The sequence below is a fragment of the Rattus norvegicus genome, chromosome 13 (assembly GCF_036323735.1).
Source record: "Rattus norvegicus strain BN/NHsdMcwi chromosome 13, GRCr8, whole genome shotgun sequence".
NCBI lineage: Eukaryota > Metazoa > Chordata > Mammalia > Rodentia > Muridae > Rattus > Rattus norvegicus.
The window spans coordinates 22,636,895-22,664,121 of NC_086031.1; the positions used below are offsets into that span (position 1 = coordinate 22,636,895).

Here is a 27,227-nt window from a genome sequence, read left to right on the forward strand (position 1 = left end):
ACAACAGAACAATTTACATCATCCCATGTGTAGTATACCAACACAGGTACAGCACTAGTGGCAGAATTTTAACCATGAGGGTCTCCTTTCCTTTCATGTTGCTTTGAATGTGGTATTGTAAAGCGGACAGGATACGTATGTGCTAATCAGAGTAATGAGATTTTTATCTTGACTGCAGTCAGTGCATGGCCTTTTCTGGCCACCAGTGATGGTTGGGAGGAGTGGACAAAGGAGATTGGGCAACCTGCCACTAATTTCAGCACATCATCACTTCTCAGGAAGTGGGAGTAGGGAATAAATGCTACAGGGATTAACGTGCTAAAACAGCGGGAGACACTGGGCTATTGCTTTGCGCCTATTTCTCCAGTAGTTGTTTAGGGTTGATGAACAAACAGTTTATGTCCAATGAAACAACTTAGATCTCACCTTTTGGAGGTTTGTGTGTGTGGGTGTGTATGTAGGTTACTGTGGGTCCCCAAGTCCTCCAGCTAACGCTGTTTCGGACTTGATGTCTGAGCAGATCTTGTTGCTCCCAGGTTGTCATTCTTGAGGCTGCTGGTGCAGGTGGGCTTTTTTAAGTGCGGATCCCCGCGGTGCAGCCCAGCTGTTGCTCAGCTCTCGGTGACCTAAGCACACATAAAGTAGGGTGCTAGCGGGATTCTGCAGAGAGGGGGCTGGAGCTTATGCCGGACGCTCGTGGAGGCGCGGGGTCCACCCGAGGGCGCCGGGGTCGCGCGTGGTCGAGGCCCACAGACAGCAGCGAGTGGGACTGCCTCTCCCCCGCCTAGCAAGATGGCGGTCGCGCAGCCCACGTGACCAGCGTCGTTCAGCCCTGGCCCCGCCCGGCCCCAGCCTGGGTGAAGGGCTGGCAGTGGAGGTGGAGAAGCACGTGGGCCCAAGGCTGGTGGAGGCTTAGACCTGATCCAGGGGAAATTCATGGGGCTGCATTTAAGTTGCCCCGGAAGTAACTGGCTACAGTTATGCAGCTTCTCATTGCATAGGAACCATATTTGTCTTTATTAGTGTTTATGACCAAGGGAAGCCCTCAGTGGACGAAGAAAAAAACGAACTCAGTATTTTGCTAAGGTATACTGGTTCAGAATACTGTACCTAGCTTTAGAATTGTACCTAATAACTATAAAGTGGGTCTCTTTAATTTATTTTATACTCATAATATTTATGGGTAGCAAGTGTACTTGAATGCCAGCTTTATTCTGTGCCCTGAGGGTGAAGTCCAGCACAAAGTGTCTTAATCATGGACAGTGTCAGTAGTTGATGACAAGTCCACCAGCCATCCTGAGAGTGTGCTTACTAGTCCACATCAGAGAAACAGGAGTAAACAAATGTGGTTTTACTCTTAGAAGTGACAGTTCATAGCTTGTGAAAAGGGGTTTGGGTGATTCTGTACATTATATTAAAACTTGAGTACTGGCACTCCTTTAGGAGACTTGCACATAGATCTCACTTTCTTCCCCGCTGCACTAGAGCATTATGCTTGTATATGGTTCCACAAATAGGCTCAAGGAACAGCGGTGGGAATACTCATACCCGTCTTAGGAAATGTGTGTAGTTCTTTGTTAGACTTCATCCGTGAGAAATCTGCAGACACCGGACGTTAGACAGTTATCTTCCTGTTAGTAATAAGATAAACCATGAACACTTAGAACAGAAGAACTTCTGTGGCTTTAGGTACCAGCGTTATTCCTGTGTTTGAATGATTATAGACACTGGCACTATTCACAAGCATTCGCTGACCTCCTTCAGAAGATTTCCCCCTAACTAGGGATGCAGAGGTGTAAGAAACAAACCATTGGTTATCATGGGAGCCTACAGTGGCTGGTATTGTGTGGTAGCCCTTTTGTTTTTTCTTAATGCTTGAAGCTTGGATGTTTGACTTGACAAATAGTATTAATTTTTGAACAAAAGATCCCTGTGTCTTAGTGTTATTTAACCTCATAAGCCATACTTGAACTCATCAAAATTAAGTGGCCACAAGTCCTTTCCCTACTAAAATTAGTAAATTTAGTGTGTGTGTGTGTGTGGGGGGGTGTTGTAAAATTGTCACTTTTTCTGTAAATATGCAAATTGGCTGTGTTGTCCTTGACTGACCTACTCTGCTCAGTTTGTAATACAGATGATGTATGAGTTGTGCTGAAGCTTGAGAAAGAAAATTTTACAATGGGTTTTAGTTTAAATGTTACTTCTCCAAGAAAATCTGAATGTATTTGTGTCAATCAGAGTCCATAGAGAGAGCTGCTACTTAGAAGTTCGGATGCCAGAATTCTGTTGTTGTTGTATTAGGTGCTAAAATATGTAAGACATGACTGTAAAAAGGAGCAGTGTTTTGTTGTTTCTGAGACAGTTTCACACTGTAACCCACGCTTGCCTCAAACTGGGGGATCCTTCCTCTGCCTCCAAAGTATGGAGTATAGGTCTGAACTATTTCTGCTCATTAGTAACATATACTGCATTTGCTCTCTTAGGTCATTGCTGGAATATGTCTTATGGTAAGGGGTTGGTAGGTCTTGCCTGAGGTTTTCTCACTCGTTGGAAGTACTTATAACTCGTCTTCGTTAGCATTTGAGTCTGGTCTGCCTCCTAGGTGGTCTAAGGGGCAGCATCTCCTTCACGTGACATGCTTGGTTTGCTTGACTGCAGCAAGAACTGGAAGCATCAGTTGTGATGTCAAGCACTGTTGGAAGAGGCTTTTTGTAGTCAGGTAATTATTTTAGTTAGCAACTACGGTACATTAGTTCCTATGCAGAGGCTTCCTCCTGGGGTCCAAGGTGTAGAAGGAAAGTCTCTTCTCTAGCTAGGTCAGACAGGTCTTTCACCACCACACCCCTGCACTCACTCCTTCTTTCCTTTGTGGAAATGGATGGGAGGCTTGTGTGGTAGAGCTCTTGGGGGTGAGGGTGGGGGGCACATGTCTGTAACAGCACTTATCAGGGAGGGGTTTACATTTCCAGCCCCAAGACCTCAACCAGCCATCCCGAATCAGAGTTTTAGTGTCATCGGTAAAAGAAGGTAGAGTGATTGCACTAAGAGCAAGTTGCAAAATAATTCAGACTCTTTTGAACACATTCTCAGGCTAGCACAGGTTTCTTTAACACTAAGTCATGTCTTCTTATTTTCAGGAAAGTGGGGTCTTTCTGTGTTTGGGGCCTTTTGGTTTTATACTTAAAGCCCACAGGGTAGAGTACTTGCACATTCTTAATTGCTGTAATTCTAGATAGATTGATTCTCAAGAAAGATACATAGTTTAAAAGATAGTATTTGGTTTTCAAAAAGGATACATAGTTGAAAGGATAGTATTTGCTATTTAGAAAAGCTATTTTTTGTCCTATTTACATTGTTAAAAAAAATCTTTTAAAACCCCCAAAGAAGAAATCCTCTTCAGTTACAAATAATTTTCTTCAGTATTGGATTTGGGACTATAAATGCAGGAAAATACATATTTTGCATTTAAATAATCATTAACTCCAGTGCAGTTGTAGTCTACTTAATCACGACTTTTCACACTTAATTAGGAAATAGTAATTTAAATTTATGTGGAGACAAGTGTGACTGTACTAAAAAAAGCAATTTTATAGTTTGATTAAGTTACATAATCCTTTAGTTAAGGGCACAGGTTGGGACCCATGTACTTGTGAGCATTTCTGCATGGGAGCTATTGTATATCTTTTTTACTTGTTTAATATTTTCCATTCTTTAAGAAGTGTTAAGGTTTTGTTGTTTGGTTTCTGGGTTCTTTTGCCAGTTATTGTAGCTCATGTTGTACTGCTCATAATCTTAGTCTTTGGAAGGTTGAAGTAGAGCGTCTGAGGGCGGTAGGGCCAGGGCTTTATCACAAACAACAACAAAAGAGAAGCAAGGGCTAGTACTCCCCAAGTACACTAGTGCTTCATGTTACCAACTCTGATTGTCACGATGGAGCACTGGAGCACTGTCACCGTACGTACAGAGAACAGAGAATTCTCTGCTCACGGGTAATTCTGGTTTGTCTGTGTAAACAGTCATGTGAAAGGGAAGTAGCCTGTGGGGTGTTTGTTATAGGTAGTGGAGGCCCAGCCCGGGTCCATTTCCTTTTGTTCTTGTGCTCTAGGGAATACTTGCCCTTTGGTTCTCTGTTAACTGGCTCATAAGCAGTGTTCAATGCTCATTCAAGGAGTAGTTTATCTGAGGTTTTATTTTATGTTTTGCTTGCATGTATGTATCTGTATCATGTGTGCCTGGTACCCATAGAGGCCAGAGAGGGCTTCAGATCTCATGGAACTAGAGTTCCATGTGGTTCTGAGCTTCCATGTGTGTCCTAGGAACCAAACCCCAGTCCCCTATGAGGACAGCCAGTGCTTTTACTGCTGAGCCATCTCTCCAGGCCTCCTCCAGCTTTTGAAAGGTTACTTTGCAAGCTTCTGGGGGAGGGGGGCATATGAGGTGGAGCTCCTTGTGTTGTATGTAACGACCCTAAGATGCGTGCACACTGACAGCAGTGCATGAGCTCATGGCTTAGTCAAAGGATGGCTGTTTGCACAAGAGACTATGGTGGATGAAGAGACTACAGAGGGCTTTCAGGGTCAGATTAAAGGACTGGCTTGTCACCAGTTTGCATGGGGACCAATGAAAATAATTAGGAGTCTCTGCTGTGTCTCCTGAAGGTCAACTGTCACTTTTAACTTCATCTGTATAAAAACACTGATTTTTTTTTTAATTACAGACGTACCCATTTCTTTTAATAGTACCATTAAACCTCAATCACCATGGTATGATTGATTATCTTAACCCTTAACTGTCTTACTTATTTACCCTGACTCTCTGCCTTTTAGTCATGAAGGACTGGTGACATATTCTTGATTCTATAGATTTGATCTTGAGTCTATAGATTTACAATAATTCACTACCTACTCCTCTTGTTTCAGCTTGTCCACCTCGTCTTTTGGACACTCTTTCTAAATCAATCCTTCGTCATTTTATAGTTTCTTTCAGTGAATGATAGACCCTGGGCTTTAATAGACTCTTAACTCAAAGTCCTGCTGCCCATTCTTTCTTCATAAATAGTGCCTTTCTTCAACACAGGGTTCATGCCTGCCCCTCCTGTGATGATCTTAGGTTATCAGTCTTCTAAGTCTCCATCGATCCAGATTTCCACTGTACATACATTCCTTAGGAATTTGGGTGCTTCCAGAAATCTTACTTCTATTTTGAGCATACAGACCTGACTTTCTTGCTAGATCTTTACATTATCTTTTATTTACTTTTTGTCCTCATTGCATATATCATAATTGCTGTTATAATTTCTTAACCCTAAGCTTTCAAATGCAGCTCTGGAAGCACTGCTTTAAGAGCGAATGTATTGAACAGTGATTTCTTTCCCCTGGTCTTACTTATACTCCCTCCTTGAGCCTCACAGGGCGGATGGGTCTGCACAGCTGTGTCCAGAGGACAGAGTTATAGACCACTGTCTTGCTGTCTGGATAATTGACTTAGAGTCTCCTTCAGGGTTTGGGCTCCAGGTTGTGATCCATATGAGAGAGAAGGAGTGAGTTGGCAAATGGAGAACACTTTGCCTGTGCTTAGGAAGATAAAAACTTGACTTTGGGCACTGAAATGAGCACTCTGTAAATTTGTGTGGAATTTTTGTGCTTATTAGTAAGACTGTGTAAATCGGGATAGGTTCCTACAGTAAAATGTATTTTTGTTTTAAGTGGTCCTGGAGGGGAAAGTAGTTATGTGTGATCTGAGCCTGAGTACTATTTGAGGGAAAAAGCCATTCTAAAAAGAGTTTGCACGATGGTGACATGAAGAGCTGTTGCTTTTGGAAATGGATTGTTTCCCTTGGACGGGTAAGTGGCTGCCCTCACTGGTTCGCTGAAGGGTCAAATGCTAATAAGAGTGTGCTCCCACTTAACTGCCTTTCTGTCATCACCACTGTCGTGGCCCTCAGATGTCTACATGGTTCCAGGAAGTCTCCTGCACTGAAGGTGTAGCTGTGGCTTTGCTGGAGGACCTCAAAGGTCTTCTGGCCCCTGGGCTGTCAACCTCAGAGGACATTGGTCTTGTCCGTCTGCATTCCCTTCTATTGTGCAGTAAGGCGGTAAAGGGAAAGATGCTAGAGCATTGCTGTGGGCTGGGGAGATGTGTGTGCAAGGCCAGGCCCTTCTGCGCTGTTTGCTCTGGTCACCTCACCCCAAAACAGCTTGCTGTGGGGATGGACTAGCATAGGAATGAAGCAGTTCCTGGCCCGCTTTCCACCTTCCTGTACAGAATGGAACTTTACTACCTGTTTGTTTCCTGTACCCTTGTCACTTTGTGTCCACTGTAGATTTTGTTTTTCACTGTGCACCTGTCATCTTAACAGGTGGCACTGTTTAGATTGACTCAGCAGAAGCAGGAAGAATTACACAAGGGACAGGCGAAGGTCAATCCTTAGGTTAAAAACTGCTGCCCTCTTTTCCTGCACCCTCCACTTCCTTCTCCCCGGGAAGCTTCTATGTCGGCATGATTGTGCTGGAACTTTCTTAATGGTTCAGTTCCCCCAAAAGGAAGCGATACAACAGTTTTAACTTTTTAATTAGTAATTAAAAAGACTCCCCCAAACTTCATAGAGTGATAGTGACAGTTCCCCTGCCACCTTGTTCCCTCTGTTCAGGTCTGCATAGTTTGCCATTGTTATGGCAAGTATCACATTGAGAAGATCGTGCGTGGACAGAAGCAGTTGTGGTGGCAGAGTGTATGTCCTCCAGAATTACCTCGGGTACTCTCTCCAGTCATTTCTCTGTATACCCAGCTCTACAGTAGCTAGTTGTGCCATCCCCTTGCTGAGTCATCTGAGACCCACATTTCTACTTAATTAGCCCCCAGAGAGGACGCACAGTCATAGCAGAAGTCTATATCGTACATGTTCTGAGATGCATCCATTTTACTGCTGCAGCTCAACTCATATACAGGACATGTTTTTCTTGATCTGGAAGGTGTTTGTATCAGGTGCTATAGGGTAGTTCTGAAGAATGCCTTTGGTTGAGGTAAGATTACACTAACCTCCTGTCTTGTGCAGTAGCTGCTAGGTAGAACAGAAAAGCAGTATTTCTCAACTTCTCCTTGTCTTATTTCTTCCACAAAGGTGGGAAGCAGAGCTCATGAGGGAGATGTCTGTTTATGGTAGTCCATGGTAGTTCTCAGGTGCCATGACATCTTTCCTTGGCTGAATGTCATGTTGTGTGACTTGTGAGGACAGAGGCAGCCTAACTGACAGCCTTTCACACTTGGTGCTAATAAGCACCACAGTTATGCTTTCCATAGCCCATTGGACACTTTAGAAAACAGCTTCTAAATTTAATCTGAAAGATTTTTGCAGTATTGGTACCTGCCTAGACTTGGGGATAAGAAGAAACTGTTTGCAGAATTTCATGGGTTGGTGGACATGGGTCCTACTTTATTAAACAGCTTGCTGCATAAACCCTGTAAAAAAAAAAGCCCTTGAGCCCCTTTTAACTTTATTTTGGCAGTCGTGCCAAGTTGCTCAGACTGGTCATGAACTTAAGAGCATTCTATGTCAGCTTCCTGTGCAGCTAGGATTACAGGAATTTACCACCATGCCCAACGAGTGTTTTCTTGAAGTTAGCTTCAGACGTGTGATTTCAGTTGTGAAGCAACCGTATTTCCCTGGTTGTTTGACTTGAATGCTGTGGAGGCAGTGTTGCTAATTAACTATGCTGAGATAACTTGTAGCAAAACTTGTTGTCCTACTGCTTTACAGCATGGTGGCACTGATCATACCACATCCATTTTGATGGATATAGAGTAATCTCGCTGTGTTTTGATTTGAATTTCCTTATGGAAATCTATTGTTGCATATTTTTCATTTGTTTATATTTGAAAGTGTATAGTTTTTAACTTAAACCATATTTTGGCCATGTTAAAAAAAATCTGCTATAAAGAGAACAAGTGGGCTGGTGAGATGGTTCAGTGGTTAAGAGTGTGTACCACTCCTTCAGAGGACCCGTGTCCCCTGGAGTTCCTGCTGCAGGGATGTCTTAAACTTCTGACCTCTTCAGGTCCCTCTTCTCATGTCTACATAGCAGTCCTGGGAATGTTTCTTATGGCTCTGGGGCTGAAAACTGGACCCTCCACCATGCAGAGCAGGTACTCTGCTGCTGAGCCATATGCCAGCACTGCGTTACTGTTCACTTTTTAAAAGCATGTACAACAGTGTTGAATTTCTAATTAGCAGAATCTCTCAGGCAGATGTGGGCTATAAGGGAAGAGATATGATCTGAGTTAGGATACCTATGAGCTTGTTTTTAGAAATTGATAGCATTGCAAGTTGGTAAGGACGTGAGGCCAAATGTTTTAGCTGCTGGGCCCTGAAGAGATCTGTGCTGTCCTAGTGACATTTGTAAACCCTTGTATACATATATGTTTGGTTTCTAGAAGGTGGGAGTAAGGCTTAGTTCCCCAGAGTATTTAATGTACTTATTTACATAACTACAGCTGTCATCTGGAATCCCACAGTCATTGTCAGACAGCAGGAGAAAACCCCTTACATGAGATCCCTGACAGCTTTCAGTCCTCTCTTCCTGTCATTTCTTAAAAAGTCAGTGTATGTTTGGTTCTTAAAACAAATGATGTTAATACGAGAGGTGCTTTGAGGTTCTGGCTAAAAGGGGTAAGGTGTCAGGATGGAGAAGGGAAAGGGCTAATTTCTGTTTTTCTGCTTACCCAGAGTCTTATAATAACGTACATATAGCACTGTTAATTCTGGAGAGCTATAAGCTCAGTGTGCTTTTCATTATTTATAAAAGCCAATCTCTGAGGCATACATCCACAGTTAACTAGTGATGGGCTGTGTAGACTCAGTCAGGGTCAGAATGTCATGGTTTCTGGGTGACTTGACTTTGATAGTGTCACATAGCGCCTCTGACAAAGATTTGCTGTGTGTGGACGGTGAGAGGAGCATCCTGTTAGACTGTCACTAAAGCTAACCAGTAAGGAAGGAACTCTGTGTGATGATTGGCATACGCTGTACTTGGGAAATTAACATAACATGTACTATTATTTATATGTCCTTTTGATTCTGGTTCACGTGACGTAGAATGAACACCACGGGCAACTCTGATTAGCATCATTGGATTTCTCTGTGCTAAGATAGCTGGGGAAGTAAATATTTGAAAAGATGATTACTTTTAAATAAAAATAAGAGTTTATACTGCTACTTGTGACTCTGATACTTGGTGTCTTCTTAATCTTAATGTTTAATTGCTTGTAACTAGTATAGTCTTATTCAGACTGTAGGATGTGGCTCATGTAATTTTCTACTCTGATATAGACTTCTTCTCTTCTAGAACGATTCTGCTTGTGGTGACTATATACAGAGTAATGAGACTGGTTTAGTAGAACAAGCCCAAATACCTCAAGATGGACTCACTGTGGCCCCTCACCGAGCTCAGCGAGAAGGTATGCTGAATTTGTTGTATTTACACTGATTAACTAACACAGGCTTTTAAAATTGTTGCTGTTGCTGCTGCTGATGGTGGAACATGGGTGGGTGGGTGGTTGATTGGTTGGTTGCTTAGTGGGTTGAGATAGGGTCTCACATAGCCCAGGCTATCCCAGATTCACTATAAAAACTAAAGCTGACATTGAACTTCTGATCTCTCTGCCTCCATATCCCAAGTGCTAGGATCACAGGCCTGTGTCACCAGGCCTAGTTCATGTGATGCTAGCAAGCAAATGTAGGGCTCATATGTGGCAGGTGAGCACTCTGTCAACTGAGCTACATTGCCAGCCCAGTACTGTTTAGTTCCTAACTCTTAGTTTTAGAGAAATCCTGTTGATCCTGGACGTTTGCAATGCTCCCGATGCTCTAACTTCTCTGTTCTGGTGTCCTCTTTCTCAGCAGCCCTGTACTGTCCTCTCACATGTGTCTGTCCTGTTTCATGGACAGTTGTTTGTTTGGCTGTCTCTTAAACCTTTACATGTGTTTCTGGAGGGCAAACACTTTAGCCTATTAATAAAGAACTTAGTATAGCATTTTATCTGTAGTGTTCAGTGTTCACTACTAAAAGAAAGAAAGAAAATGAGTAAAGTTCCTAAGACCAGAGTGAAGAAATTGTTCCCATCCATTTCCCTGTAGCCATGCAGTTTTAAAGAGGAATTATGGGAATGAGAGCACATTGCCATCTAAAAAAAAATGGTCTTGGATGTTCCCTTTTCTTTGCATTTGGGGAGTCCGTAAGCTCATACTGAGAGGAAGTTTGAAACAATGCAGGCTGCTGTGTGGGCTGCAGACGAGCCAAGGCTGTCTAAGACACTCAGTGGTAACTCTTGAGTTTGTGTCAATATGCCCTCCTTTTCACCATGATCCTTGATGCATTTTCCTGAGAGGACGTCTGTGTTTAATTATTACAGATGTTTATCTCTACCTCTGTTTAAGATGATCATGGTACTGTCTCAACTAAACTTTAACCAGAAACTACTTGAGTTCGGCTCATTGAACGTTAGTAATAATGCAGAACTTAACTTTTATAATGTTTTGTTCTCATAAAAACTTGTTGAGGAATAGAGGATTTCTAAATGATAGCAGTTCATTTTAAAGTGGTTCTGTGGCTCTTCATTTTTGCCTGATTAAAAACTTGAAGTATATAACACATGCTTCCTGGCTTTAGTGTACAAGGCTTAACACAGGTAACAGCAGGTATAACTCAAAGCTGAAGTCATACTCCCAACTTGGGAACAGCATCAGCCCCTTTTCCCTCCACCAAAGAGCAGACACAAAGATCTGGCTCAGTTGGGACCGTGCTTGCAAGCATGAACTGGAAGCTGGATCCCTAGCACCTAGGTACAAAGAGCCAGGCGCAGCAGCCCCTGTGCTGGAGACAGAGGCAGAAGACGGTCCCGGCCTTCACTGCTTATCGGGGTCACTGAGCCCTGGCTCTAGTAAAACACATTTCAAAACATGGAGAGTGATCATGAAGATGGCCAGCACTCATGCTGACCATCTCTCATGCACACACAGACAACACCCATGCGCGCATGCGCGCGCGCGCGCGCACACACACACACACACACACACACAGCGGGCTGAGGGAAAACAACATGGAGAGTGACCATGAAGATGGCCAGCATCTATCTCTCATGGGCACACACGCACATGCACAGCACACACACAGGCGACGCACGCACACACACATACATGCACAGCAGACTGGGGGGCGCTAGGGAGAAGGATGACCCAAGCTGGCCTTGCTTGCAGTCCTCATGCCTTCGCCTGTGCTGGTCTGGGATCCTACTCAGTCCGTGTGCACCCTAGACAAGCACTGTGAATGAAGGCCTCTCTACAGCTCAGGCTGCTCTGTTTTCTCAACACTGGTTAGTTCAGTGCGCTTTGGTTTGCTAGTATCCTCTTTGAAGTGATTCAGTTATAGCAATTTTTGGATACACAAACCTTCCCATTCCTCTTCAGTCATTGTAATGACTGAAGGTTGCAAGGTACCGTCAGGCATTTGCGATTCTTTTCTACCTTCACCCTCAGAAGCCAACACCTTCTGAGACACAAAGAAGAGGCTGGCCTGAAGTAACTGTCAAAAAGTACAGATTGGGAGTTGGCACAAAGTGCCGTTACTGCTGGGTCCTTGCTACTCTAAGTGCACTTCCTGCCGCCTCTGAGTGATGTGTTTGATACTCTGTCATTGCTCACCTTTCATCGTGTGTGACAGTCTTCCTGTCACTTCCGTGCTGTTGCTACTTTAACCTGTCCTCTTCTGCATCACTCCCGAATTCACAAGTGACTCCCCCCAGCCACAGTCCCATGGCATTGCTCTCCCAGCTCTTCTGCCATCACTGTCAAACCCACTCCTGTCAGGCTCCTGTGGGGCAGCCTCAGCATCAAGTAGGCACCGCAGCTGCTCTACACCCAAGCTGCAGTCTTCTTTCCTTCAGGTCCTTGTGCTGTAGTTTGTAGAGTAGACCTTTTCAGATTGGCCGCCACCCTCCTTCCTCCTGCTCTTCTTCCTCTCCGTCCTCCTTCTCCTCCTCCTCTTCCTCCTCCCCTTCTTTTTTCCAACTGGATTTCTTCTCTATGACAACTTAGTGGAGGAGCTGTAGTGAGCAGGGCTTGCACACTCACTTAGTTCCTGAGCAGACTGCTTCTCTGCATAAGTTTGTTCTCGGGTTTACCACCCTGTGTCCACTGTCTCATCCCTGGAGGAAACCGTATATTCAGTTCTTCACAGCAAGACTTACTGTTTCTTAGAGTGACCAGTTTATCCGACTTTACCCATTCCAGGAGATACAAAATCCCTTTCTGGCCTCTGTGGGCACCAGACATGCATGTGGTACTCCTACATACATGCAGGCCAAGCACCCATACATGTACAAATAAAAAACAAAAAACTAAATATTTTCTAAATTATTCCTATTATATACAAATAATTGAATGGGCTGTACATATTTAATTCACCCCAAAGTGCTGTACTCTGCCAGTTTGAATAAGAATTTTCATTATTACAGAAAACAGTCTCCACTAAAATATCTTTTGATGCATTGTTTTGGTGTTGACTGCTCGGCTTGAGCATTCAGCATCTTGACGTATGTAGGAGACATTGCCTGGTGGTTGTGTGGCATATCTGTGTATCAGTTTTCCATGAGTTCAGGCAAGTTGTAAAGACTAAGTAGCTTAATTACTGGCATTGTCAAGTTAGAGGGTCACTTAGGAACTGAGTATGTATGTGGTCTCCGATACAAGTCAGCATGTGTGTTTTTTCTTTCAGCTGTCCACATTGAGAAGATAATGTTGAAAGGAGTGCAGAGGAGAAGGGCTGACAAGTACTGGGAGTACACTTTCAAAGTAAGCCGTTCTCACCCAAGTGCTTCATTCTCCCCAGTAAGGGACGAACGAGAGAGACAGACACAAACGCAGACACAGACAGATGGATGGTTGAGATGATTGATAGGTAGATTGATGATACATAGATAATAAGTGATAGGTAGATGATTGCTAATACTATAGTAGGTAGGTAGATAGATAATAGATAGGATGGTTGATTAATAGATGGCAGGTTTTACAACAAGAACCTTGAACTTGGGAACCTTGAAAATGCAGGTGTAAAATGGATGCTTCTTTAAAAGTGAAAGTGAGTATTTCACAGGCGTCTGGACACCGGCCTTCGCTGTCCCGCTGTCACTTCCCTGACTGCTCTGCTTTCCTTGCTGCCCACGGTTTCCCATCCCTGCTGTGTGGCTTTGTCTTCCTGTTGGCTGTGAAGCACCACAGGGCCCGTCTGGTTCCTACTCTCTTTGTACCTGCCGCTTACCACTGCTGCAGCTTCACTGGGGAGCCCCGTGCGTGCGGCTGCAGCACGTGTACTCTGTCTGAGGCTGCATGCAGTGAGGCCAGGGTTCTCACAGCTCCACTGCAGCTCTTCCCACGGGCACCGATGACCATGTTCAGCTGTCCCACGCTGCTGAAGACTTCTCACCTCTGATAGAGTGCTTTCTCCATCCTCTGCACACGATACCACTGTAGCGTCCACAGATCCTTGACCAGAGCGTCATATGGAACTGGGCGTCCTCATCCCTGCCATCTTTTAGTGTCTGCCTTGCTCAGGACGTTTGTTGAGTGAATTTTAAAACTTCTTCTTTGAAGGAGAAAAATCCTTGACTTTATGATTTCTGTTTCCATATTCCATATGTCTCACTTTTGGGATATTTGGCTCTTTGCCCTTGAAACTCGGCATGCTGGCTTCTTTAGTTGTTGGAACTCACAGCTTTTCTCTGAAATTGTTCTCCTTACCCTGGACCAATGCACAGCTAACATCTGGCTCAAATACTCCCTCTCTGGCGAGCCCTCTTAACACCCAGCTACTCCTGTTTCAGACCCCAGTCTTCATCTTTGGAGTAAAGACTGGCAGAAATTCTTGCATATTTGTTTGGTTTTATGTGATGCTGACATGTGACTGAACGCAGACTTCGGTTGTCATGTCTACTCCTGTACCCCCCTGCCCAGGTAGATCCTTTCCATTTCAGAAGTGTACCAGTCAAGCAGAGGGTTGCTGCATAGCACTTTTTATGCATTTAAAATTACATTAAAAGTGATCTAGTCACCTGCAGTTGTACAGTAGAGAGTAAAAGTCCACAGAATTCTGAGGGTCCAGGAGGCAGAGCAGTACAGCTCAGTGCATTATATATCCTCTTCCTTTTGGGTCACACCCCATTTTCCTCATCTGAAAATGGAGGTAGTCATGCTTGCCCAAGCATCTTGCTAGGACTTAAAGCATCTGAAATCAAAGTGAAGTCTTTTGAGAAGCTAAATCTCCCTCCCCTGGGAAATGCACTACCAAAGAGGGGCAGTCTGCAACCACACATTTAGTGAGCATCAGGAGACAGGACTTTTGGATCTACCCTGTCAGAGTATAATTTTTGTATTTAACCAAAAGAGCAAGACATTTCTGAAAAATTAGTTCCTGAAAACTACCAAAACAGTTACATTTTAATACTGCTTTTCTAAAAATACAATTTAAAAAGAATTACTGGAAAACTTTTTTTGCATAGAATGTCAGAGACTATGAGAATGCTAGATGAACTTTTTATCTCTAATTGCTAATCTTAAATTTAAGGCCTTTTGTTTGACACATGGCTTTTTCCCCAGCCAGTTCCTGCCTAAGCAATAACCATACAATGTGTGTGTTTTCTTAAATCAGGTAAATTGGTCTGACCTTTCAGTCACAACAGTAACAAAAACCCACCAAGAGCTACAGGAATTTCTACTGAAGGTAAAATTACAGATTTTGTTGTTAAAGATTTGTATATGCTATAGAGATTCTTAAAGTTTCAATGTCAAAAGAATCACCAAGAAAATTGAAACACATAGGTTAACTCCGAACTCGGAGTGAATGTGAGGTGTAGAAAAAGGTGTCTTCTTACCTTGTTACCAGCATAAGTGGCAGAAGAATTTGCTTTAGAAAATGGTCCTTATTCTTAGCACTCTGCAGAGGTATTTCTTGTGGGTGGGTGTTCATAAGGGCTCCTCCCTACCCGACACGGGACAGCGTCTGCAGCAAGGTGAGACTTATTTTCCTGTGGTAGCCAGTACAGCGAAGCTCACCTTGAACCTTGCTGCTTTTCTTCCTTGGGGTTCATCCTTCTTCCCCCCTACCTTCAACAGTGTCTTCATACCATGGGGACATCAGAGATGGTGGGGTTCCCTTCTGCAGGTTTGTTTTCTGCACATCCTTAACCTGTTCCTTGAATAGAGTCTACTAATGAGATGTAATTGAAAGACAAGGTAAAAAGGGCACCCTCCGTCCGTGTGGCCCTGACTTACTGTAGCTCAGCAAGCGAGTCCTTTACGGTGTAGTTGGTGGTGGGGAGTGAAGCTGAAAACCCAGAGGCAGGAGGGAGCCCTCACTCACTGACCACGCTCAGTGCGAGAAAGTGTCACCACCTGATTTGAAGGTTTTGCTGGGATTCTCCTTGTGTGCCTTTTAGATCATTTGTGTGTCTTGATTCTTAACTCTGCAGGGGACTGGTTTTCACCAGTCCATCAGCTTCAAGCAGAATTCTGGAGGCTGGTTCTCTGACACACACTTTGATACACCCTCAAAATGTTAGTTTGTTGAGTTTGTTAGTTGGTCTAGGTTAAGCCGATTGAATAGTTCCTTTTTCATATGGCTTGTTTTCAATTGAACCAACCCATACACACTCACTCACTCTCTCTCTCTCTCTCTCTGTCTCTCTCTCTGTCTCTCTCTCTCTGTCTCTCTGTCTCTGTCTCTCTGTCTCTGTCTCTCTCCTCTCTCTGTGTTTCTCCCCATCTCTCTCTCTTCACTCCCCTTTTATTAAAAATAAATTTTTCTCATACTATATATTATACAGCTTCCCCAGTTTCTAACCACCACCTCTTCCATCTATCCAGATCCACTCCTTTTTTTTTTTTTTTTTTTGTCTCATTAGAAAAGAACAGGCTTCTAAGAGATAACAATAAAACTTTAATAAAAATAAGATAAAACAAAAACTACCATATTGAAATTGAACAAGGCAACCCAACAGAAGGAAAAGAGCCCAAGAAAAGGCACAAGAGTAAAAGACCCATTTGTTCTTACACCTAGGAGTCCAGTAAATGAACGGAAAGCCATATTATACACAGAAGACCTAGGCAGGCCCATGCTTGCTGCCTCAGTCTCTGAGACTGTATGAGCTTTGCCCACCTGATTTATAACTTGGTCTGCTGTTGTCCTCTGTCCCCTCTGGCTCTCAAACTCTTTTTGACTCCTCTTCCACAGGGTTCCCTGAGCGCTGACAGAAGGGATTGGATGGAAACATGTTTAGAGCTGTGTATTCCAAGGTTTTGCTTGCTCTGTTGATGATCGTTGAATAAGGCACTGTTCTAGGTGTAGCAAAAATACCGTTAGGGGTTTTAAACTCATGGTTTCTGGAGTATTTCCATTAGGGGCTGAGAACTCCATAACCTAGTTACATACTGACCACCTGCTCGTTAAGATGGGGTGAGCTTCGTTCATGTCTAGTCACCAAGGCCTGTGACCCTCCTATCAGTCCTAGACAGTGTAATGAGAAAGAAGACAGTGGTAGGAGGGCTGACACCATAAGCACTGACCTCTTTCCAAATGACTCATGGGATAATCAAAGGTGTCCTTGCCTGGGGCTGAGAGCCAGGCCACACTACAACAGGGAGATAGCCCCTCGCTGCCTTCGGGTGGTTGGGTGAGTGGGTTGGGTCTGCCTCTTTTCTTTCCATACATTTTTGAATCTCTTCTACTTATCACTAGCTCTCTTGTGTCTGGATAGGAAACATTTGCCAGCATGTAATGTGAGTTAAATAAGCAGTTATGGTCACCCACTGTTTGGATTTGGACCAGGATACACTTGCCTCCTTTTTTCTCCGTCTTCTTTGGGGCCTAGTCCCAGTGCTGGAGAGAGAACTCCAGATGAACTCAGGGGCAGAGGAAGGGCTGAAGTTCTTAGTGGAACCAGTCACTGCCACCTGTCAAGGCCGGCTTCCCTGTGTGTGGTACCTGTCCTCAACACAGAGCTCACTCAGGGCTCTGCCTGCCTGCTATCCAGCTCTCCTTCCTTGGGGTTTCCCCCTAAGCAGTGCTGTCCTGACAGATTACATAAAAGCTAAGTGCTTAACAACAAAGCCCCAAATGCCTTCTCATTCTTCGGGCTGTGGGAATTAGCCTTCACCATAGTCAGCAGGTGACGGAAACGTTTTTTCTTAAGTGCGTGACCTCCGCTCTTACCTGGAATAATCTTCACTGTCTTCCTAAAATTAATTGCCTCTTGTCAACTCTCCTTCAGGCTGCCTGCAGCATCTTGAATGTTGTGGAAACAAGAGCAGAGCTGTCCAGAACACCTGTTTAGTGGTACTCTGCTGGGTGGTTGTTGGACTGCAGTGAGGCTTTTCAGAAATGTGGGTTTGAGGTTGGGGTTGCTGAGTTCTCTGTATGTGAGAACAACGGTTTCTACCCACCATGTTCTGGCCCCTTCCAGTTTGTTTTTCATATTACCACAGCAACTCTGTGAGTTTTTATTTCTCTTTCACTGCTGTATCCACAGTTCTTGAAACAGTACCTGGGAAACAAGTAGGAATGTGGACGCATGCTGACTTCCTGAGTGGATTGAACTGTATGTTGTAGGGAGTTTTATAAGTGACAGTATAGGAGACAATATGGATATTAACTTGTTAGGAGTATACTGTAACCCCTAAAGAGTGTGCTCCGAAAGCTCACTGTCTTAACAGTAGAGGGGAGCAACACTGATGCATGTCTAGTGTGCACCCTGCCAGCTGTTTCTGGAGCTGTGCTGCACCTTTTCTAAATTGAGGCTTTTTAGTCAAACCAGGCCAGGTCATTTATAATCGTGAAAAGGAAACTACTCCGTGTATGTGGAGTCTGCTTTAGAAACCCCAGAGCTAATGTGTAAGATTGGCAAGGCTACATTGGATCTGACTTACCGTGTGGCTAGAAAACCAGACGGGAATCCTGTGGTTGAAGTGACAGTGGCCCAAGCGTCCTCCAAATGAAGAAAGCAGCTTCCTTCAAGGCCCTGACATCACAACTGTAGTCTATTAATAAAGTCTGAAGGCGATGGGTCAGAAGAAAGAGGACGCTAGGGTTTATAGCATAATTTAAATTGATTGTCCCCTTTTCAGAGGGAAGGGCTTCATCAATGAGGGCCTGCCTCATGGTGGTCTACTTCCTGAAGTGGGGAAAGGGATATGGACTCTTGTGAACATGGAGAGAAGCCTGATCAACTTCTGTGAATCATTACTGTGTTCCTCAAGATCCTTGGGTGCCGGAGTCACGACGAGCTAGTTGTAGCAAAGCTTCTGAGTCTTTGCAAGTTGTCAGTGCATAGGGGAAGGTCGCCAATGAGGCTCTCAGAGACCGTCAGTTGGCAAATGATAGTCAGTGATGTCAGCTGTTGTCCAGGCCTCCAGGCAAGATTAAAAGCCATGCAACAGGAGAGTGAGATGGTTACAAAGACAGTCCCCCCTGATGACTGTCAGTGCTGCTGATACTCTAGGAGACTCCTGAAGGTGAAGGCTGCAACTTCCTGTCATGAATCAGCAGTTTATTATTAATAAGAAAGATTAAAGATGAACGGTTTCACATTAGGCTTTAGCATTATTTTTAAAAAGAAACTTGTATCTAGGTACAGAAACCTTCCATCACTCTGAGATTGTGCAGAGAACGTGGGAGGCTGGAGCTGTTAAACTAAGACAGAAAGAAAGAAAAATCCCGTGTTGGACAGACTGTAAGACAGACTGTAAGACAGACTGTAAGACAGACTGTAAGAAAGACTGTAAGAAAGACAGACTGTAAGACAGACAGACTGTAAGACAGACAGACTGTAAGACAGACAGACTGTAAGAGACAGACTGTAAGACAGACAGACTGTAAGACAGACTGTAAGACAGACAGACTGTAAGAAAGACAGACTGTAAGAAAGACAGACTGTAAGACAGACAGACTGTAAGACAGACAGACTGTAAGACAGACTGTAAGAAAGACAGACTGTAAGAAAGACAGACTGTAAGACAGACTGTAAGACAGACAGACTGTAAGAGACAGACTGTAAGACAGACAGACTGTAAGACAGACAGACTGTAAGACAGACTGTAAGACAGACAGACTGTAAGAGACAGACTGTAAGACAGACAGACTGTAAGACAGACTGTAAGACAGACAGACTGTAAGACAGACAGACTGTAAGACAGACTGTAAGACAGACAGACTGTAAGACAGACAGACTGTAAGAAAGACAGACTGTAAAGCTTTACCTGTAGAAGTTAGACATCCCTTCCAGCTAAGTAGGCCCTGGAAAAGGAAGAGAGAAACAACATGGCAAGAAACTAGATTGTACGCCGAGGACTGCGCCTCTGCTCTCAACCCAGTAATGTTGCCTTGGTCACAGGTTGCTGGCCCTTCGTGTGATCTACCCATTATGTAAAGCAACTATCAGTGCTTTGAAACCTGAGATAGAGCTCTCCGCCAACCGTCTGGTTTTCTTTGTTAGCATATACGTATTCCGTAGAAACAATGGTCCTGAGGAGGTAGTTTACTTGTGAATGTGTCTGCCACATAAGCAAGAGCGTCCATGTAAAAGCTGAGTGTGCTCAGCCATGTCTGTAGCCCTAACACTGCAGTGTTGAGGGACGGTGGGTCCCCTGACATCACTGGCCAACTCTAGCCAATCTGTGAACTCTGGATTCAGAGAGGGGAGACCCTGTCTCAAAAGACGAGGTAGAGAGCACTCGGTGTCACCGTCTGTTCTCCACGTGCTTGTCCACCCACTCGCATACACACATTCATACATATGTATTATATGTGCATGCACTATACATACTAAATAAAGAAAATCATGTTTAAAACTAGTAAAAATATGCAGTGTCAAAAATCTATTGAAATGCTATTGTCAAAGTGTCATTGTTGAAATAAGTAGTGTCCATTTGGAAAATGTGTCCATTCAGAATGTGTTTCTCTAAGCTGCTGGTTAGAGAACACAGCAGATACTGACCAGACGTCCCCATGCCATGCTCACTGTGTTTGGCATGAGTGCTGCCACCTTTGCTCTGGGGCAGATCAAATCATGTCGATCGCTTTTATGAAAAACAGGCTAGGTGACTGCTGTTACCATTATTCTGGATTTTAGTGAAAGTGACAGTAATTCCGAAGCTAATCATAAAAGTCACAACTGAATTCTCGAGAAAGTTAGTTTTAGAATACATATTTTAAGAATATTTTTTAATTAAACAAGCTAAGTAGTATGGTAAGAGCTTTAAGTTCTTTTCTTGGCCAGATGATAGTTTCTTAGAGATTCTAGCCCATTGCCTATAGGATACATCCATCATGCTGAGAAAAACTCTGAGGAGTGTTTGCTTTGCTTTGCTTTTCTCAGTACGGGCATAGGGTGTGCAGCGTGTGGACACATGTGGAGCTCAGAGGCATCTTTGAAGAGCCCACTTCTACCTGGGCTTGAGGAATTGAACTCAAGTCTTTAGCCTTGAACAGCAAATGCTCCTACCAGTGAACCATCTCACCGGCTCCAAAGGGTGTTTTGGGGGTAAATAAAATTGCAAGGCGTTGACCCAGCTTTCACATCTCTGTTCTTTGTTTGGCATATGGCATTTAATTGTCTACCATTGCCTGAGATTAAAGTGTGAGAAGCAGGAAGGAAGCACAGAGCCGGTAACATAGGGGCAGAGAACACTTTTCAGAATGGTATCCCAGGTTTACAGTGCCAGCTGTACTATGCAGAATGGTGTTTACCTTGAATTTTGTATAAATGCCACCTCAAACAGGAAGGGGGATTGTGTGCGGGATTTGTATGGTGTCCATGGTGTGCGTGCTGAATACTTGGGTCTCCAGTATGCTCCGCCAGTCCTGGGAGATGGGCTTCCTACAGACAGACCTGTATAGCTTCAGCCTGGTGCCTTGGAAAGAAGGTTCTGAGGTGGTTAATGAAGAGAAGGCATTTACGTCTGTTTGTATTAGTTCAGCAGGTGAAATCTTAGCATTGGATATTGCTTTTTCTCTTGCAGCTTCCAAAGGAGTTCTCTTCTGAGAGTTTTGACAAGACCATCTTAAAAGCCCTGAATCAGGGTTCTCTAAGGAGGGAAGAGCGGCGCCACCCTGACCTGGAGCCCATCCTAAGGTGACAGCCACAGAACCTGGACTCGGGGGCTGACAGAGACTGTCGAGGGAGTTTGTGAGATGGACTCTCGTACTGGGTAGCTCTCAGCGCACAAAAGACAGTAGCCCTGTCTGTCACTTATTCCTGCTTCTCTAACAACATAGCCTTGGTTCCTTTTAACCAGGAAGGATCATGAGTTAAACCCTCCCCGCCCTTTTTTTTTTTCTATGAAATTTTATAAAGACTGCCTAGCCCAGTGAGATGAAGTTACTCAGAAGGAGGGAGGAAGGGAAAGAGAGAGGGAGGGAGACAGACAGACAGACAGACCTTCCCCAGCACCTGTTTACTTCCTGTTTGCTTCCTTGGAGCCCAGTGCTGCTTAAGATCAGGTCTTTACCCTTGTGAAGTTGGGACCCTTGGGAATGTATGCATTGCTTAGATGGTTAATGTGGTGTCCCGTGGTTTAAACCTACCTCGTGTTCACTCCTGCATGTGCAGGGGTCGGGTGGTACAGGAGTGGGTGATACAGGGCTCCCCTTCTTCTCAAATTCCAGCATGTGTATATAAACAAGGGAACCTGTTTTGTGATGGGAACTGGAAGTTGTCTCTATCATCCCTGACGTTGCATAAGGCAGGAGGGCTTGAAGGTAAAGGAACCAGTGCTGGAGAGGAAGGGCCTACCATTCTGTAGGCCGGGTATGGTGGCCAACACCTTTAATCCTAGCACTGGGACCCACAGAACTCTGAAGTAGAGGCCAATGTGGTCCACATAGTAAGGCTTGTCTTTAAAACAAGACAAAACCCAGCACCATGTACAAAGGCTGAGGGAACAGCTGAGTGAGGGAACTGAGGAGCTGCCCACTGTGAGCTGACCTGAAGTTCAGGCCAGCGCGTTCATAAGGACATCAGTTCTCATTGGTTCATCTAAAAGAAATCCTTTCAGCAGTTCTAGTCTAAGTGCTAAGAAGGTGAGTGGCTGCATTTATCCTGAATAGAGGTTTCCTAGGTAAAACAGTAGAGTGAGGCAAGGAAGGGGTTTGGGGGACGTTGTTGGGTTTTGGAAAGGTGAGCGTCTAAGCTGACTTGGGAAGGGTGGGGCAAGTGAATCTGACAGTGTGAACAGACAGTGCTGGGGGTGGGTGCCCTGAGAGTCTGCTAAGACGTGTGTCCAGTTGCTTATCATGCTGGATATCCCAGCTGTCCCCTGCAAGGATGTAGTCGATGTTCTACTGGAAACGTAGTCATTGAAAAGAGCTAAGTATGACTATGTTGCTCAGGTTATAAGTGAGACTCCTGGTTTGTGTTTAGAACATGAACAGAACTTCCCAGGCTTCCTGAGGAGGGACTCTGTCCTTAGGATCAGTGTGGTCCAGGATGGGGAAGGCAAAATTGCTCCACAGTAAAGATAGGCAGAATCTGGGATGGATGCATTGTCATCGTATCACAGAATTCAAAGTGTGACTGTAGGAGCAAAGGACTGGAATGAGATGGAGCCCAGAATGGCTGTCCTTGCACTACCCAGTGACACATGACACAGCATGGGAGGGACACAGGCTGGTTTCAAACCTGAATGTGAAGGTGGATCTAAGAGTTGGTAGGTGACCTGATGGATACAGACTAGGTAAAATGGATCAAGAGGGCTAAAGGGCAAGACAAGGACTTGCTGGCACATGAGTGCTAGGAAACTAGCACCTTCCACCAGAGCAGCTCTCCAAAAAGCTGGGGCCTGAGTTCAGGGAGAATAAGGAGATACAGCTTATAGCCATTGATCTGAGGGGTCTCAGGTCATAGAAGAGTGTCAGAGGAGAAAGGAAAAAGAGTGGACCAGAGAGCATTCTGGGTAAGAGCAGGTGGATAAAGTTGCAGAACATAATTGAATTCCTGAGAGCTTGTACATTTCTTGGGGACCTTGTTTTCAAGGTCCTTATTGTGGGTCCTTATTGTCCAGTACTGGGAAGGGCAGGGGTCCTGAGCACAGCAAGCTCTAGGTTGTGCTGGGCGTTCACAGAGGCCTCTGTGACTGATCAGTACTCAGAACTGCATCCAGCTGAGCAATGGGGCTAGGGCATATCTGGCAGCATGAGCCTCAGGCCTACTTGGGCGTGAGGATGCAGCACCCAGATGACACCTCTGGTGTATGAATGGCAACAGAATATGAGCCTTATGTGGACCAGAAGGTCAGCAGCACTGTTCCTGTCTACACTGGCTTCAGTATACACTTTAAACCCAGCCAGACCATCTGTACTGACTAGTAGTGGACAGAGGCTCCACTGTTGTACTTCACGGTGAAGAGAGATGCAGCTTCATAAGCTTAACTCAGTAATCCACAGTGCGTGGTGCAGTGACCCTTCCTTTGGGAAGAGTGTGGTTTCCATGATAATGCCAGTTGTTCAGTGAGGACCATGTGGAAATTCAGAAGAGAGAATACATCCATCTTCCCCAGATAATTTTTGTTGATTTTTTAATATTCTCTTTGCCTATAATTACAGATGTGCAATTCAGTTACCTCCCAAATTAAACATTTAACCCTCTGTTTTGTGTTGTGAAAGTCATATAGCATAGTCCTGGCTGGCTTGGAGCTTGCTGTGAAGACCAGAGTAGCCTCAGACTTGTAGCCATTCCTTTTGCTTCTACCCTGCAAGTACTGAGGGATAGGTAGCACCAACATATCCATCTTTAAACCACTGTGAGGGGCTCCGTAGCCTGTCCCATCTGCTCTGTAACACAGTACTTCTCTAGTGATGAAAAATAGACCATTTTTGTACCTAAGACATTTCCAGGCTTATGGTTAATTGCTGAGGAGAGATGATTTGAAATTGGCTGAAGTAGTGAGCTTGTCCCATTTCGAGGAGCACGGCCTGCTCCAAACAGGGCCTTCCACAGCCAGGCAGGCTTGGAGGCCTGGCTTTAAGAACTGGCCGATTTAGTAGGTGGGTGGTTGTCTCCTGGCTTAGGGTGCTTCCTTCCTGCTGTCCTATAAAGCTTAGCGTCCCGTGTCTGAGATCACACATCTGTTTAGATACATGTGAGTGACATATGAATTAACATTGACAATTTTTATCTTGTTTAGCTGTGATGGTTAAAATCAGATTTCAGATGTTACCTCAGCTCAGTCTGTGTTTTGTGTCTCATCATCTATGTCTTCAGATTGGAAGGTAATTTCCAGATTGTTGGTTAACTGTCAGGGATAGGTAGCTCAGTCGCCATGTAGAAAAAGGAAACCTGAATGTTACGCCGTTTCTTATTTCAAAATTGTTTATAGACGCTGGACATGATGGTATGACCTGTAGTCCTCAGCACCAGGCCCTGAGATGGGGAGGTGACTCGAGTTCCGGACAACATGAAACCCTGTTTCCAGAAAACTACTTAGAATAGGGTTTTAATTTGTTTGTTTAGTTCTAGGAGTTGAACATTGAAAAGAGAATCTAAGTAAAGCTGGGCGTAGTGGCACAGACCTACAGTCAGCCAGGCTAGCCTGGGCTACAGGAGTTCAGGGCAATTCTGGACTATTATTGAGACATTGTCTCAAAATAAGAATTAGGAAAGTAAATGAAAAGGAGGCCGGGATGTGGCTTGTTGGTAAATGGCTTCCCAACTGTGTAGGGGTAAGAAGCTCCATGCCTAGCACTTCCTGTAGAGTCCTGAGTGTCTACAGGAGCCTGCTGTGGTGCCTACCTCACCTTGTGCCTTACAGTGTGTTGGGAACCATCACTGTGGCTCTCGTTTTCCAGAACCGTTAATGTTTCCTCGGCCTCTCCCAGTGCGAGGAGGTCCTGTGATAGAGCAGCCACAGGATGACCACAGGATGAGCAGTGGTGTTCGTGAGGAAGAGGAAGGCTTGCATGTCCTCTCTGAGTAAAGGCAGCTTTTGAACCATCTAAGCAAACAGCTGAAAGAATACTTTTGTTTGTTTTTTGTTAAGTGGAAACTTCCCCATAAAAAATCAATCTCTTGGGGTTGGGGATTTAGCTCAGTGGTAGAGCGCTTGCCTACCAAGCGAAAGGCCCTGGGTTCGGTCCCCAACTCTGAAAAAAAAAGAAAAAGAAAAAAAAATCAATCTCTTTAATAGATTCTTGGCAAACAGGTTTTGTTAAAGTTTGCCCGCTCCTGCAGAAATGCATTAGAAAATAATTCTTTCTTTGGGGAAAGGCTTGCCTTACACTCTTTACCCCCACCCTCCTCTGCCTGAGCGCGTACTCACTTACAGTGGTTTTTAATCTGAACTGCGACTGCAGACGTGGACACTGGCAGGTGATATGACTTTCTTTCTTCCGCAGGCAGCTGTTTTCAACCTCACCCCAGGCCTTCCTTCAGAGTCACAAAGTACGCAGCTTTTTTCGATCAATATCATCGGAGTCTCAACATAGCTTCAGTAAGTGGTCTCTGTTCCTTTGTGGAGATCTGGCAAGTGTTTTGTCTGTTTTTGTTTGTGTTTTGCTTTTTATGGGGTTTATTTGTTGTTTATTTGTTTTTGTGTCTTTCTGTGCCATCCTGTCGTTCAAATGTGAAAAATTTTATTTAAAAGTTAGGGAATAGACACTTGCAATTAAGCAATATTTGGCTTCTTTAATGAACTTTACACTGTACCTTAAAAGATGATGATACAGAAAGAGTAATAGAACCAGGTAGACCGGTTCCCAGGAGAAAGTCAATCCTCCAGTCCTTGGCAGAGTAGGTGTCCTGAGCTGAGAGGTTGGTCACTCTGGGGCGGGGTGTGCAGTGTCCCTTCCTCCTATAGGACCCTTCAGTGCTGGCTTTCCCATTCCTTACCCTGTGTATCTCGTCCTCTGCACAGCAGCATCTAAAGACCAGCCAACACAGGCAGGACGCTCTCCTCTGTCCTGCCCATCCTTTCTGTCATTTTCAGGTGGGCTTTGTTTTGTTCATGGACTGCTGTCTACAAGAGTCTGCTGTTTACATAGACTCTGCCTAATCCCAGGACTATTCTGTGGATAAACTTTATTGTTAATCTTCTGATAAAAACTTAAGTTTAGTAAGAAACCCAGGTATTTATATTAAAGTCCTTGAGCTTCCCTTGGACCCCTTAGGCTGTAGCTGCTTGGAAGCTCAGCTCTTCCTGGAGCCCTGTAGCTCACTGTTGTGGTGTCTCTGTGTCTGTTGCTGTCACTGCCCCTCTAGATCACACTGGTCAATACCAGACTGAAGGTGACATCCTCAGGATGGACTCCGAGTCTTGTTTCTCTGTGTTGTTTGCTTTCCTGTTTTCAGTTTCATCACTCCTGTCTCATGTTCGATGGTGCACCGTTCTCTCCAGCCTGGCTTTTATGTGGCCAATCATGCTGATGCATTCCATAGGTGATTTCTACTTGCTTTAAGCACAGCCAATATTTTGAGCAACAATTTTTTTCTTAAATCTTTCCTCCTGGTTTCAGTTGTGATTTTTTTTTTTTTATACCTAAAGGAAAAAGAAAATACATTGCCTCCTCAGCTTGAGGTATGAGAAACAAAGATGAAAATTATAATTGATTATTCAGTGTGTGCTAGCTTTGAAAGTGTAACTGCTGGGGCAGCACGTGTGTCCATGTGCGTGCCTTAAATGTTGGGACTTGGTTAGCAGGAAGGGTCAGAAAAGCAGGTGCAAAGACTCGGTGACTGCAATGAGATGCACAACTCCGTGGTTGAATTTATGTCTAGATAGTGGCAGAACTTACTAAGTAAAGTCATGGTTATTCTAGAGCTCTGGAGTCTTCTTCCCAAATCAAAGTGTGGGCATTTTTAATAGTCTACCAGTAACACCTGGCTCATTTCAAAAAGGTGTTGATCAAAGTTAAGCTTGTACCCCAGATTATAAACCTGCTCAGAAAAGCTACCCACTTGGGACACACATATACACATACCCACACGGGACACACAACACACATACACACACGAGACATCCACATACCTACATTGGACACAAACATACACATGCATACATGGGACATCCACATACCCACACAGGACACGCACATCCACATCCACACATGGGACATCCACATCCACACATGGGACATCCACATCCACACATGGGACACACACACACACATATAGCAGAGTCTCTTGATAGCTTAGCCCGG

At 44.4% G+C, this 27,227-nt stretch overlaps 1 protein-coding gene across 18 annotated transcripts in view; it reads left to right on the top strand.

The window, feature by feature from the left end:
- Nucleotides 1-27,227, top strand: part of Zcchc2 (zinc finger CCHC-type containing 2) — an 86,958-nt gene that overhangs the window by 15,620 nt on the left and 44,111 nt on the right. For 13 of the 18 annotated variants that reach the window (XR_010056913.1, XR_005492235.2, XR_005492237.2 and 10 more), the window contains exons 2-6: nucleotides 9,342-9,453; nucleotides 12,768-12,844; nucleotides 14,697-14,768; nucleotides 21,059-21,171; nucleotides 25,428-25,522. Coding sequence is in view for 11 of the 18 variants with exons in the window: in XM_063272218.1 (XP_063128288.1) it covers nucleotides 9,342-9,453; nucleotides 12,768-12,844; nucleotides 14,697-14,768; nucleotides 21,059-21,171; nucleotides 25,428-25,522 (469 nt within the window). In the remaining 7 variants the exon portion in view is untranslated. Of the gene's footprint in view, nucleotides 1-9,341; nucleotides 9,454-12,767; nucleotides 12,845-14,696; nucleotides 14,769-21,058; nucleotides 21,172-25,427; nucleotides 25,523-27,227 lie in introns of those variants that run through there. The other 5 variants (XM_063272219.1, XM_063272223.1, XM_063272224.1 and 2 more) reach the window with 3 other exon arrangements.